The sequence below is a fragment of the Oryzias latipes genome, chromosome 13, assembly GCF_002234675.1.
Source record: "Oryzias latipes chromosome 13, ASM223467v1".
NCBI lineage: Eukaryota > Metazoa > Chordata > Actinopteri > Beloniformes > Adrianichthyidae > Oryzias > Oryzias latipes.
In genome coordinates, this window is record NC_019871.2 from 4,385,197 (window position 1) to 4,399,619 (window position 14,423).

The 14,423-nt window shown below is 42.7% G+C and overlaps 1 protein-coding gene across 5 annotated transcripts; it reads right to left on the reverse strand.

Moving 5' to 3' along the window:
• Positions 1–89: 89 nt before the first annotated feature.
• Positions 90–14,310, reverse strand: LOC101164736. 5 transcript variants are annotated; one of them, XM_020708054.2, is made up of 6 exons: positions 14,057–14,308; positions 12,160–13,747; positions 6,238–6,410; positions 4,983–5,095; positions 3,428–3,590; positions 2,246–2,490 (listed from the first exon to the last, which is right to left on the reverse strand). In XM_020708054.2, the coding sequence occupies exons 2-6, from the start codon at positions 13,589–13,591 to the stop codon at positions 2,365–2,367; spliced, it is 2,007 nt and encodes a 668-aa protein (XP_020563713.1). In that variant the 5' UTR covers positions 13,592–13,747; positions 14,057–14,308; the 3' UTR covers positions 2,246–2,364. The 5 variants fall into 5 exon arrangements, with proteins under 5 accessions (XP_020563714.1, XP_023817469.1, XP_011480985.2 ...); XM_020708055.2 differs by having other exon boundaries at positions 90–2,490; positions 12,181–14,310; XM_023961701.1 differs by having other exon boundaries at positions 90–2,490; positions 12,160–14,308.
• Between the last annotated feature and the right edge of the window lie 113 nt (positions 14,311–14,423).

Consider the following 14,423-nt stretch of genomic DNA (forward strand, 5'->3'; position numbering starts at 1 on the left):
GTTGTGGCATGTAACCTTTATTTTACGCGTTTTCTCGTTGATTTTAGCGAACCTCAGAGGAAGTTTAAAGGTCACGAGGGAGCATGAACTAGCACACAGTTTTCTTTTATTACATCAGTTACCGAGGCGACGACTCCGTCGTCTCCGTGTGAACAGATCAGAAAATATTCATCTTTTACAGGAGTCTGACATTTGTACAAATGACACAGGCATTTCCTCACCAACGGCGGAGTCAAAGAGGAACATAAACTGCAGTGCATCAACATGGAGGAATGACGGATGGATTCAAGTTTTACTCCGCGACCGGACCAGTTTGTTCTGCCAGAGAGACAAAGAAAAACAATGAAAGCCTGCATGCTGCTGCTTCGGTCCAGTTGGAGGTGCGAGACACTTCTGCAAACTTGTGACCTTTGGCACTTTGATGCTGCTGCTGCCGGCTGGAAGACGGGCTCGTTCCTCTGGGAAACCGTGCCGGAAGTTTCTGAAGCGGTTATTCGGCGAAAGCGCATGCATCACTCTGTTAAATGTAAAGAGGAGGATCTGATCGCTGCCTTTGACCTCTGCTTGTTTCCTAATGACCCTGATGAAGGACAGTGAGAAGCTTTTTTTTTTTTTTGCATAAAAGCCACCACCTGCCAACAAAGTTCAAGCCACCATGTTCATTTGTTTTCAATAATGACTAAAATACAGCAATTTTAAATAAAGAAATGCCTGGAAATGATTGAAAGATCAGCTAGCATGGAACATTTTAAAATGCAAATGTTTGCAACAAAATCGGACACCTGATTATTCATTTTTCTCAATCCAAACCGCGACCATTTAGAATATATCTTTGAAGAAGAGACGTAATTCTCGGAGGAGAGCGTCCGAACGCCGTCCTCAAACGCTGCAGACGTAGGAACTCATTTAGGAGGCAGTCAATTACAAACTCATGCAGTCAGTCTGACAAGATTCACGCTTTTTCAGCAACAAAAGACCTCAAAGGGCAAGGGGCTGGTAACAGAAAATATGCATTTTCTGAGAAATTAGCTATAAAGATGAATGTGAGACCAGTGACGATCTCCATGTCATTCATTCTGCCAACTTCCTGCTTTATTCTTTTGTTTTGTATTATTGTTATTTCAAATAAGGGTCAGAATCTGAAGTTCGTTCTTGTGTTTGTAAGTCTGACTCTAAAACAGTGTTGTTCACCTTTCGGCATATCCCTTCAGGGGTTACCGCAGCCAATCAGCTTTCACTCACTCACACAGGTGGTTTAGCAGAGATTTTTACGCCTCCCTGACACAATCCTGAATTTTATCCTGGCTAGGGACTGGCACATAGTTGGCTGCACAGTTAGGCAGTAGCGCGAAGGTCGCGTTATTTGTCACACACCGGGGAGTGTGACATATGTTGTCCGCATTTGACCGATCCAATCTCATCATGCTGAGCAGGGAGGCTTTGGGTCCCAGTTTTGCAGTCTTTGATATGACTCGGCCTGGAATTCAACTCATCATCTTCCAGTGTAAGGGCGGACACTCTACCACAAGGCCACTAAGCTCCTTTAGGATGCTAGAGGGGTATGTTTTTAAAATGTGACGCCACAGCAGCATTGTTCTTCTCTCCTTACGCAGCAGTGGATGCAGTTTGTTTTTCAAGGGGGGAAAAGCGTGGAGGTTTTGTTTGTTTGTTTACACAAATGTTTTATAGCAAAACAAAATACAGAAGCCTCCACTGTTGTTTTAGGTAGCTATAGATAATATAACTGAAATAGCTTTCCATAGTTGAAACAGGATTTAGGGGAAGTCGGGGAACGTCTGAGACAAATTTGAGTCACACTGTGACAGCCTGGTGAAAACTTTTACTCCTAAACTTCATGAATTTGTCGATTTTAGACTTGACCTTTGGTCCCTTTAATGGAAAGGTATCTAAATATATAATAACTGATCAAAAAAGGCTGCAGAATTTATTCCCGTTATATTAAAGGAACAGACTTTCATTGAAAGTCTATATAAAGTAGGGTGTTGGGGTGGAAAAGACCTAAAAAAGTGGTTTCAGTTTTACTCCTGGTAAAATGTCAACTAAACTGCTATTTTACAAGAACTGCCGTTCCAAGGTGACCCCAACCCCGCTATAGGGAAAGTATTTCTCATCTCAACATGGTGGCAAGCTTTAGAGGCCCAACAGCAGCACGAGGAAACTCAGGATTAAAGTTTAATGAAAGAGAAAAAGGTGGGAGACACGTGAAGTGAAGCTATCAAACTGCGGGAATCCCCGTCACTCTCTCCGGATCGTCACGTGGAGAGTGCAAAAACGGGGGGATCAATCACACGGCATGAACCTGCGGTCCTTCAGGCAGTCAGGGACAGAGCAGAAGCAGCAGAGCTACTCCGCCATGTTTCTGTTGTAGTCGTAGGATAGTCGTCGTTTGCCGCTCAGAGCATGCTGATTGGATGATGGGAGGCCAGGGGAGAGGCGACGATTAGTAGTCCAGGGGGCGGTTTGTACTTCCTGCAGAGAGGAACAAAAGAATAAAATATCAGTTTAAAAAAAAATCTGGGTTATTCCTTTTATCATTATTCCATATACATGTATGTTTTATTTTGAGATTTTTCAAATAAAGGAAAAAAAAACAAAAACCAACAACAATCTTTCAAAGACAGAGTTTCAAAAACACAATTACAAAGAAAGAGAAAAAATACGACAGAAGAAAAAAGAAGATAAAATAAAAATTAAATAAATACCAATCTATGTCAAGAGAAAGAGATTGAACATCTAATACCTGCTAAGAAATCTGGATTATTCCTAAAACTTTATTTAAATTTTTCTGTAACCTGGTGATAACTAAAACAGTAAATTACATGCAGCGCTTTTATTTTGGCCTAAAAGTGCTTCACAGTCCTGTTCCCTCCATGTTCACAAACTTGTAACTGTTGCTTCCATGTATGGCGCTAACCCGTAACCACAACGTGCAAAGTGGGGTTCAGTGCCTTGCCCAAGGACATTAACACACGGACGCGTGAAGCTGGATTTAAACCAGCACCCTTCCAATCAAAAGTGTATGTTTTATCACCGGATTCAATAAAACAGTAAAAAACGTGGGTGGTAGTGTGATGGTCTGGGGAATCATTAGTTTTAAAAAAAGCATTTAATCAAAGTTTTTAGTGACTTTATTTCATTGTATTTTAAAGTTCTATGTTTATTGTTTCATCAATTTGTGTTTTGTTATGCGTTTTGTCCCAACCTGTCGTCATTTTAGGAGGCAATTACTTTTTACATAAATAGGTCAGAATCAGTATCACACCCCAAAACTACAAAATAAGAGCAATAAAAAACAAAATGCAAACAAAACCTTCTTGAATGATTAAAAGGAGGAAAAATATTTGATCTGGTTCAGAGCAGATTTATTTTTTCTTTTGGAGAACATAAAATGATGATGACGGGTGACCTGTGCGGCTGTGCACGTGTGCGTGCATGGGTCGGCGTCCCCACTCACAGTGTCCGTCTCCTGGAGATGCAAAGTCTTGAGCAGCAGCTGACGAGACACACTGCTGCCTCTCTTGTATCTCTGGCCAATCATTTTGTTCAAGTCATGGAAGCTTTCCAGCAAACTGCAGAGTCAGACAAGGCAGGCGGGGTTACCTTCAGTTTCAGTTCAAAGAAAACCAGCAAACGTTAGTTACAGACCATTTCCGTATCATTAAAATCAAAATCATTAAATGCATTTTTTAAAAATGTTCTTTTTTTTCTAGGAGGAAAAAAGTGGAAAAAAAGAAAACGCTTTTTACTTTTCACTTTCACTTTTTAAAATTTTATTCAAATTATGTTGAATCAAGAGCAGATGGAAAAATTCTGTAGGTTATCTTAGTGACGTAGAAAATACGCTGGGGGGGCTAGAGGCTCCCTGCTCCTCTCCATGCCGATGCATGCACAGCCCAATGGATCCGTGAACGTCTCCCAAAAAGGTGTTTGTGTGCTACCACCTTAAGCAATAGTGTTCACACTGGACAAGCGGGGGGTGGGGCGTCTTCTTCTTGTTTTTCTTTTTTTTTTTTACTATTTACAAGCGCATGTACAGCCGGAAGAGTCTTGATGCTGTTGAAGTCGTGCAAATCTGGTGGATCCTTCTCCTATTTCTTTCACAGCTATCTTCCAATAAATACAAAACTTGGTGTCACATAATTCCCACTGGGCACAAACAGCAATTATTCAGTTTTCCTTCATGATCAATTTTCAAACGGTTGGCGCTTCCTTGAGTTAAAGGGGATGTACATCATACGTCACTGTCAAATCTGAGTCCCCAATTGATCAAAGTCAGACCGATTTAACTTTCAATGCACGTTCAGTGGCTGTGCGCTTTGTGTGCAATGCGGAAGCTCGAAACGCGCATTTATACGCTTTTACATAAACCTTTCGTTGGAAGTGATCGCCTGAATGCGGTTGCCGAGGGCGGGGTGAACAAAGCTTTTTACCAGAACATGAAAAAGAACCCGCGGGTTTACCGATGCCCCGCCCACTTTGATTACGTGGAACAGGTGTGTTCCACCCGGAGATGCAAGCTCAAGTGTACATGGAAAACAAGCAGTGACCACCCAGGGACTGGGGTTTCACCCCCCCCCCCCCCCACTCTAGACCAAGATGGGGTTTTAAATGTTTGAATTGCTTTATAAAGCGCAGAGTTTCGATTAATGAGGTTAAGTTAAAAATCAACATCAGAGATTTAAAATGTCTTGACAAAACAAACTGGCTTCAGCTCAACATTTAAATGTTCATCTAAAGTCTTTTGATCAAACAAGCAGCAGCTCTGTGGTCATGGATCTCTGTGAAAGCCTCCGTATAGTTCGCCGTCACGCCATCTTCTCGTCATGCGAGTCAGACAAAAATGCAACCTGGTCAAAAAGACGGTTGGATTTTTTTTTCAAGCTCCGATTACGAGTTCGAGGAATTCATCTCACACAAAGTCTCAGCTGTGCTGCAGATCGATACATTTACAGGAAATTCACCTCTGATCTTGGTTGGCTTTGCCTCTGAGGAGCTGGGTCAGGGTGGGGATGGTGCTGAGGTCGCAGAGGTCACTCCTGGGCGGCGCGGGGAAAGCTACAGCAAAAACAGATGCCTGCAGGAGACACAGAAAAGAGATGTTATGTATCAAAAGTTCACATTTTTTTTAATTAGACAGAAAAAGCAGTTTTTAAGAAGCTTTTTGATGATTAACAACCTTAAAACAATAAAATAATTAATACACTATAATTATCTTTGTTTGCAATAAGTTTAAATAAAAAAATTAAGTTCAAAATGTATATTACTTGATTAAAAATTAACTTTTATTCTATAAAAGACATCAAGCTGGAGTCAAAACTAAAGAGCATATTAGAATAAATGGTTTATTTTGGAATCGATAGGTCATGTTTTTCCCTAGATAGTGCTTTAAACGTATCCAACTCTCCATTTATGCATTTAATAAAAATGTTCTAATTAAGTCTATTTTAGTGGCATGTTAAAAAAAACACTGAACAGAAAAGTAAAAGAAAAAAGTGAAATATAAAATGTGTAATGAAGGCCTTTTAAAAAAATTAAATAAAGTATTTGTCTGTTTGAATACAAATTAAAGAACCATGTGGGGTGGTTTAGGTAACATCTGGATGTGCTTCAGTGCATAGCTCCTCCAACGAATCACTCCGATGAAAACAGTGTTTTTAACATGTTCTTGTTGCATTTTTCTAATGATTGAGGTATATGGTATTAATGTTGAAATTGCATTTGTATTTCTTTATTTTTAATTGTTGTAATTTAGGAGTAGACACAAAAGAATGCAGTTTAAAAAGAGCTTATTAGTGACGCTGGGAGGGCTACAAGCTCCTGGTTCTGATGCATCCAATTGCAGACAAACGGATCCATGAAAGTCTTTGTTTTTCTCGTCTAAGCTGGAATCTGGATCTAAACTGTACGGCTGGGTGGTTGCCATTTTTGTCGCACTGGTAATGTTAGGTTGGGGGTGTGAGGGGCTGTAAGATAGCAGTAGTGCATGTAACAGATGGGCCGCTCTGCAGAAGATTTGCCCTAGAGACACAGTTTTTTTAAAAATTTTAGGTAACAACTGCATAATCATAATGAAAAGATCACCAGTAATGCTTTTAAAATAGATCAAAAGATGATCGGAATTCGACTTTAAAGGTTTAAAAGTGGCACAGGCTCCTACGAGGGCTGTAAACCAGAGGAAGTAATCAGAACAGGACGGAGGCGGGCGCAGACACTTACCACATTGTGATTGGTTGACAGCCTGTCTTTCCTGGTTTCCACAGCACTGGTGGGCCACCATTGGCGCTCCCCAACACCTGTGTCCAATCTCTGTAGAGGGAAGGCTGCCCAGGAGGCCTCAGACTGCTGAGAGGAGGGATCTTCTCCTACCGGTGTGGAGAGGCTCGACCCGCCTGTCCGTCAAACACAAAGCAGAGTCTAACTAGAGCGGTCAACACAACCGCAGAAATGACTGTGGCACGCACAAAACGATGAAAACCTTTGGAGATGTTTCGTGAATCTTTATTGATACCTTCTCAACACTAGTGTTTGGGTAAGCACAGAAGGCAGAAAGAGGGTGTGTGGTAAAGAAAACGCAGCCCCCCCCCCCCCCCCCACACACACACACACACTCACATTAATAAAGGAGACGATTTCAATTGTCAAAGTTTACACTTTACATATTTCTAAGCTCAACTTTGGTGGTCTCGTTTTCCTGGTCTGATGTCAGGATAAGCCAGACTATAATAATCTCAAATTGCCATAAGGAGGAGTCCAGTCCAACAATGATTACTTCTCTCAGCCTTATCCATTATGTTTGCGCTGATAAAACAGGCCGAAGACGTACAGTGCGTCAAAGAGTGTGTGTTATTTAGGTGAACCGGCGACATCTCTGTTGTTAACCCTTGTGCTATCTTGTGGGGTCCAGATGACCCCACCCTTACATTGACGTGTTCTCCCTACCATGACAAAGGTGGATAAAGGTGGAAAGATTTCATGTAATTCATGGACACCAGTGAAGATCACAAATCATTGAAGAAAAAAGGTTAAGCTGACTGTCTTGTGGGGTCCAGATGACCCCATTCCCAATGTTAACGTGGAGGCACGTTAACATTGGGAGTGGGGTCATCTGGACCCCACAAGATAGCACAAGGGTTAAACGGTTAACTGCTTTCTTCTTCTCTCCTTTTTTCTGTCCTGTCCAACAAGAAATGATTACAAACATAATTGATATAAATAAAAATGTTGTCTCAAATACAGAAGGGGTTTATTCAAATTTACCCCTCGTGTGTCAGAAGATTCCTAACCCCCTATTGTGACAGTAAAATCTGTCCAACATAAGAGGCCTTCAGCTCTGATCTGTTTGCTCCGGTGCTGGACAGAACAACAACTGCTTTGGGTGCATTTGGTTAAGGACAGCCCTCTTTGGATGTGAAAATATCCACCTAGATGGCTTTTACCTTGCTTTCTGAGTAAAGCAAATGTTTTCAGTAACTCCCCATTACACGCCTGCAGTTGGAGTATTTACTTATTGTACTTTACAAAACTTAAACTGCACATTTTTGTGCATTAATGTAATGTGGATAGTTGTTTAAAAAAGGCCTGCTGTAAGAGACGCTGCAGAGCTCTTTCAGTGACTCTGAAACGCTTCAGTGAACATTGGTGTTCAGATGTGGCGTGATGGATCTAGGCGATAGTTTGCTCGCATTTCTATGAATGTCTCGCTCCAGACCCGAGGCCAGCGACTCGTCCTTCCTCTTTCACTCCTCCTCCCTCTGCAGCCCACTTCTAAAAGATTAATGTCTTGTAGTGAGAGGGAGTGATCGCTCAGGAATCCAGGTCAGGACGCCACAGAAAATAATCTCCACTGTGCTTACCATAGCAAAAGAAAATACAAATAAAATAAAACATTTTTAACCAAAAAACCCTACATATGTTTTTTTTCATGAATAAATATAAAAGTAGATGTTCCATACTTACAAAACAAGTATATTTGACTAATGTGTTTATTATGATACCGTTCCAACAAGCTCCAACTCTAATCTACTTTTTAAATGCAAGATTTTACATCTTAAAATTAAGAAAAATGTAATTAAAAAACATTTAAACTTATTTATAAAATAAGTGCATCCAAGAAAAAAAATACCTGCAGGGAGCTTTCAACATTGATCACATGAAACTTCTGAACTCAGCTGAACTTCTGCTAATTAATATTTTAATATTACATGTGCAGTTTTTCTGTCATCACATGCACTCCTAAGTTTTCATTTTGGACATCAAGTTGGCCTTTTAACATTATTTGGCAACATTTCAATAATCTTAAGCTTTCCTAAATGTTCTAATTTAGCTAAAGAATATTTTAATTTTGCAGTTTTTCTTTAACCAATAAGCCTTTTTTTTTTTAAAACTTGTGTTTTTCTAGGGCAGTTGTCTGCAGCCGGAAGCCATAAAGCCCCATGCGGCTCTTTCATCCCTCCATTGTGGCATTTTGGCTTTGAAGAAAAATGCTGACAAGTGGAATAAATCACACATTTGTAGTTTTGACTAATCTGTTTTCAGTAAATGAAGTTTGCCATTACTGTTTACATGTCAAATAAATGAGAAAAAATGACAGTGCAAGGTTTAATATACTGTGAGAGGGGTTTAGTATAACAGTAACATTATTTTTTTCTGGCATTGTTTTATTCAAGCAAATCTGCTGCAGCTAAAGGATCTTATTAAATACGGATATATTTTATTTTGAAAGGAAACTTGGATCTGCTGCTATCAAGAGTAAAACTTATATAAAGGCACCATACCATTATAAATCAACTGTAGAAAATGTTAACAAGGTGTATCCTATAAATAAATGGATTAACGGCCACAAAAACATGAAAAAAGTCAATTTTTCTAAACATAAAAGTGGAACTTTTTGTCAATAAAAAACTGTCTCAAATGGCTCTTTCAGTATAAAAGTCTGCAGACCCCTATATAAGTGGGAAGCAGCTATGAATGACATGGATTTGCAAAACTAGTTGGAGAATCTTTCAAACACACAAAAACTGTGAAAAAAATCAAAAAAATAAGTGTAATGACCTCAAATGACCAAATGACCTCTAACACCGAGCTCAGTTCTCTGGATAACGGCGGCACACACTGTTAAAGCAGCAAGACGACCCCAATCATGTTAGCAGAACCTGAGGCATAAATGCTGTTTGAACTTCAGTTTAAACTCTTTTTGAGGTGAAAACAGAGATTTAGAGATTTATGAAATTAAGAGAAACGCAGCAGAAAGAGGATCATAATCAGGAATAAATACTGGCAGTTTGGGAAAGTTAAGCATCTTTCTTTATAATCCAGACGCCTTCATTGAGTTTGTAATTTTTGGGTTTTCTAAAGGAGTATTTTTAAACGTATGTGTAGAAAGGTCGATCAGGAAGTTGCTGCTTGACCGGATGAAATTTGTTATTTTGCAAATCTTTTAAAACTCAAAAATCTGCCAAAGAATTTCAGCAAAGCGTTTGCAGACTTCAACAGCGGTGACCAATACATGTGTTAGCATTCAGTTGAGAAAAAAAACAGCATGGAACAGGAAGTTCTGCCCTGGGATTAATGAGGGATTATTCACCAGGTACACCGAGGAACCAAAACACTTGATCTGTGGGCCTCGAGGTGAAGGCCTGAGAGAACAAGAAGTTCCCAGGATACAGAATAAAAAACGCGGCAGACATTTCCTTAGTAAAAACGAAGCTTCTATTCAACCCCTGCAAACCCTTTGTGTCGACTCTACAGCTCACACTGAGCCTGCTGCCTTCCCTGTTGTCGGGTTATGTCCGGAGGAATTTCAAAAAGTCTTATTTTGAAGCTTCATTGGGATCTGCAAACTAGAGCTGATGGAAGATCCAGAGCAGGGGTCTGCAACCTGCAGCTCCGGAGCCACATGTGGCTCTTTTACGCCTCTATAGTGCCTCTCTGGCAGAAGAAATAGAAAATAGTAGTAATTTTTAAAAGTAAGGGGTTACCCAATTAGCATAGATTTCATTTAGATTGGTCACATTTATACATTTATGGCTGAGGTACATAGATAAACCATGTAAAGGTTTTTACATCAAGAGGCCATGTTTGCTCTACGCTGCCTCCAGAATGCACAGGTTTCAAATATTTAATAAAACATTGGTAAAAAGTCTCTTTTTTTTCTGATAGCTCAACTTGATTTGAGTTTAAAGGGCATTTTATCTTCTGGTGCACAACAATGGTTAGTTGCTGTGCAGAGGGGAAATTTATATTTTATATTTATATTATACTAATATGTTTTTTTCCAAGATATAAAGCTAATGAGCGGCGAAACGTTCCGAGGAAAAGGATTTTAAGTCCAGTTGCTTTGATGGATGAACGAGAGCCGTCACCTACATCAAAAACCAATTCAATGACCCTTACATTCAGGTTAACAGCAGTAGTAAGTAGAAAAAAAGGATGACAGAACACCTAAGATGACCTGAGATTTAACAAGAGAAAAAGTCCATTTTGTCTAGCATTGTTTAAACTTTTCGTAGGAGCACATTGGCTGAACTACGATGATCCTGTTTGGCAAAAGGCATCTTTTATTTTGAAAGGACGTCAAATAAAGGGTCTGTCAAAAGTAAAAAAAAAACAACTACACATTTTGAGAAAACGCTAGTTTTTCTTTATGTTTCAGTTTGATTCATGCCAAAAAAGAAATATAATTGACATTTATTATGAAAGTATTTATTATGAAATAATGTAATGTACGCAAAGCTGTTTTCAATTTTTCTAAAGGGCTAAATAAGAATTGTGTTTTTGGTGTTTTTAACTTTCTTGTAGCATTTTTCAAACGATGGAGGACATATAATATAATTAAGATTCAAATTGCATTTCTGAGAATTTCTTTATTCAGATTAGCTGTTCCATGCGCAAAATGTCTTTGATCGGATCAAAGATCGGATTAGAATTGAACCGGGTAAACAACCATAGAAGAAGAAATAGCGAGTTCTGTTGTACACACACAAAGCATAGAGCGAGATTATTTTCTAAATGTGCTTTTATTATTATGATTATCATTAAGTCCATTTTCGCTTATAACCTTTTAAATCTGTGCGGCCAGTGCTTTACTCTTGCACGAACAGACCATGAAGAAGGGTTGGGGTTAGGTACATAGGTACGTATCAAGAACATGAACTTAAAAAATCTGTACGGGTAATGCAGCAATCTGCATCTTGGCTGCATGTAAATATGCTGGAATGACATCAGCCTTTTTTTTTCTGCACACCATTGGAAACACAAATTCACGTGATTATTTGCACGGCTTCTAAGTACTGCTTTGCTAACGCGGAACAGCCGGTCGGTCCTTTTCGCGCTCCAAAGCCTCTTCTGGAGTGCCAACAGTCTATGCACGACCTAAACCAGCGCAGTAGTGACCCACGATCGGAATAAACCGTTTACGTGCACCACGATCGGATCGATTGGAAGGAAATTTTGTTTACATGACGCATTTTTATTCTGATCAGGCGTTAATTCTGATTACTTTTGTCCACATAATGTTCTGAATCAGGAGCAGACACAAAAAAAAGGGGCACAAACTCCCTGCTCCTTTCTAAAACATCCACCTGTTGGGGGCAGTGTTTGGCAGTAAAGCCCCCATCAGTGTGTGAATGTGTGAACAGGTTACTGGGACTGTGTACAAGTTTATGCCATTTACCACTTATAGACTAATAGATCCATCTTTGTTTTCCTCGTCTGAGCTGGAATCTGGATCTAAACTGTACAGTTGGATGGCCACGATATTGGTCGCCATTTTGGTTGTCCCAGTGGTTGGGGGTGTAAGGAGCTGTAAGCTAGCGGGAGACAGTGTAAACAAGGGGATGATGGGAAATGAAGGCAGGCAACTCCCTCTGGCCCAATGATTTACAGGTTAATTTCTAAGGAAATGCTGCGGAAACTGTCCAAGAAAAACGAGACCGTTTTTTTGATTTGGGGTCAAAACGTCATAATCAAAATTTAAAGATGCTTTAAAAAATAGATAAAAAGGTGATTGGAGTGGGACGTAGACCCCTGATCCAGAGGAATGAATGTGTCATTTTGAGATTAAAATCTAGCAGCTTCTCCCCATTTGAAGAACCGTGGAGAACACAGAATCAGAAAGAGAGGAAAAAGTCTGACACTCACAGCCGCTCTCTGCGCTCTCACCAGGCGACGAGGCACACATGTTAACCCCCTCGCTCCAAGCTGGCGCCTCCTCCGCCTGCATAAACACCCCAAACTCCTCCTCCTCCTCTGTCCTCTGTTCCTCTGCAGCCACCTTAGAGATCCTCTCCTCCTCACACTTCTCCTCCAGCTCTCCGCTGTTCCTCCTCTTTTCTTCGTCCGCCGCTACCACCCCGACTGCCTCCTCCTCTTTCTCCTCCCTCTCTGCCTCCAAACAGGGAAGGCCTGTTGCCATGGAGGCCAGGGGGGGCAGAGAAGGGGCCAGATTAGCTTCAGAGGTGCGAGGATCAGCACCAGCCTCTCCGTGCGAGTCCTCCACCTCCTCCAGACCGCTGCGGGTCTCTCCATTCTCAGAAAGAAGGAGGGAGGACCCTCCTTTCTCCTCCAGCTCCTCTTTAAAGCAGGCCTCCTTATGGGGGTTCAGCTCCTGGTTCACAGTGTTGGTCTGGTCCTCGGTGGGGTTTGACTCTTGGAAATGACACCTGCGATCATCCAGGTCTCCTTTCCTCTCAAACCCCGAATCTGGTTCAACTTCAAAGTGGTTTCGGTCTGTCTGAGGGTCAGGAGAGCAGACGCTGCCCTCCGGAGGAGCGGAGAACTCCTTCTTTGTTCTTTCCTCACAGGAGTCAGCTTCTTGCTTCCTGTCGCTGGTAGATAGGGAGGTCTTCTGATGGCAGGTTCTGTGGGAACATCTGCTCCTCCTGGGGTCCAGCTGTGGGGGCAGCAGCTGGTTCCTGTCCAGGCCTCCTTTGTCCGGCTCTTCCTGCCTTTCTTGGAGTTCCCCTTCAGGACACTCCCCGCTCCTCTGCTGCCTCTCCCGCTGCGCTGTACTGCTGGACTTCCTCCATCTACGTCCGGACCTCACTTTGACCCGGTTGGGCCCGCTCTCTGCAGAGTCTCCGCCCCCTCCGTTGGCTGTTTTTCCTTTCAGCCAATCCCCCCCAGCCGGCTTGGCCGTGGAGTACAAATGTCCGCCTTTCTCCGTCCGCAGGAAGAGGCATTGAGTCTGCGTCTTCCCGCCGCCCTCCGAGGTCTTCAGAGAGGCGACTGTCACCAAGGCTCCGATCTCAGCCTGCCGGGCATCCAGACCCAGGGGCAGGCCGAGCCCCCACTCCCCGCTCAGGTACACGTCCGCCGGCCGGGGGCCCCCTCGACCTGCAGGGTCAGCTGGCCCTCGGCCCAGAAGCCCACAGGCCTTCCTGCGGTTCCTGGAGAACAGGGCCCAGGCTCGGAGGCCCCGGATCAGTGGCAGGTCTCCCAGGCCCAGCTCCGCTCGGCTGGGGAAGGGCAGGGAGGTTCTGGAGAGCTTCTGGAGCATCTCCCTGCTGGAGCCCGACATGTTCAGGCAGGGGTAGTTGTTGTTGTTGTTCTGCTGGAGCATCGTTGGCCTCATCTATAATGGATGGCTCACTTTTCAGAAGGGAGGAGGAACATTTAAGTATTCAGATCATCTTCAGAGGAAGACTACCAGCCTCCTCCAGAACAAAAGTGACAAACAGAACGTTGATGAAGAGTCAGCAGGTCAGATGATTCCTCGCCAAGGCTCCAGCTGCAGTGAAGAGGGACAAAACAAGGACAAGAGGTTTTCTTCTGATGAAGATTAGTCTTGAAGAGTCTGTTAGAGGTTTCTAATCACAGCTGCAGGTCTCCAAAAACCTCCGGGAGCAGCACATCCACCGAGGAGCACATCATTTAAGCAGAAATGTCCTCACTGGAATCGGATCAGCGACAGAATCAGAAAGCCTGCAGGCCACATAGATGCTCATCCCAGCCGGAGGTGTCCCGGCATCAGCGAATCAAAACGTGCGAACCCGAACGTTCCGATCCCGGTTCGATCAGATTCTTATTGTCCTCTCACCGAGAAGCGTCCTGATCCGGGATCAGCATCCGTCCCTCCAGAGCAGGGTCTGCGTGGCTCAAAAAACAGCCGCGTGCGCAGAAGGTCAGGTTCCGGAGAAGACCGCAGCGCAGCCGCGGAGCCCCACGCGGGTCCTCTGCATCGTCTCACGCGTCGCAGGCCCGCATCGCCGCTCAGTGCGTCGTACCGCAGTGAGCTCCGGTGTGCAGCGATCTGGATGACGGAGGCTCCCGCACCTGCCCACTCACATGTATGGGGGGCGATTAGTGTCACGAGGCGGGTATGAGGGATAGTTAGTGCTACAGTCAAAGAAATGTCATTAAAAAGGAATAAAAGGTAAAGAAATACACTATGGTGGCCCTGAAGC

Bases quoted from the DNA above. Each gene is read 5' to 3' on its own strand.
- LOC101164736 (XM_023961701.1), bottom strand. From the start codon at position 13,591: ATGAGGCCAACGATGCTCCAGCAGAACAACAACAACAACTACCCCTGC. The intron at 3,591-4,982 runs GTGAATTTCCTG...CTGACTCTGCAG, and splicing joins AAAGCCAACCAAGATCAGAG to TTTGCTGGAAAGCTTCCATG. The intron at 2,491-3,427 runs GTCACCCGTCAT...TCCTCTCTGCAG, and splicing joins ACACGTGCACAGCCGCACAG to GAAGTACAAACCGCCCCCTG.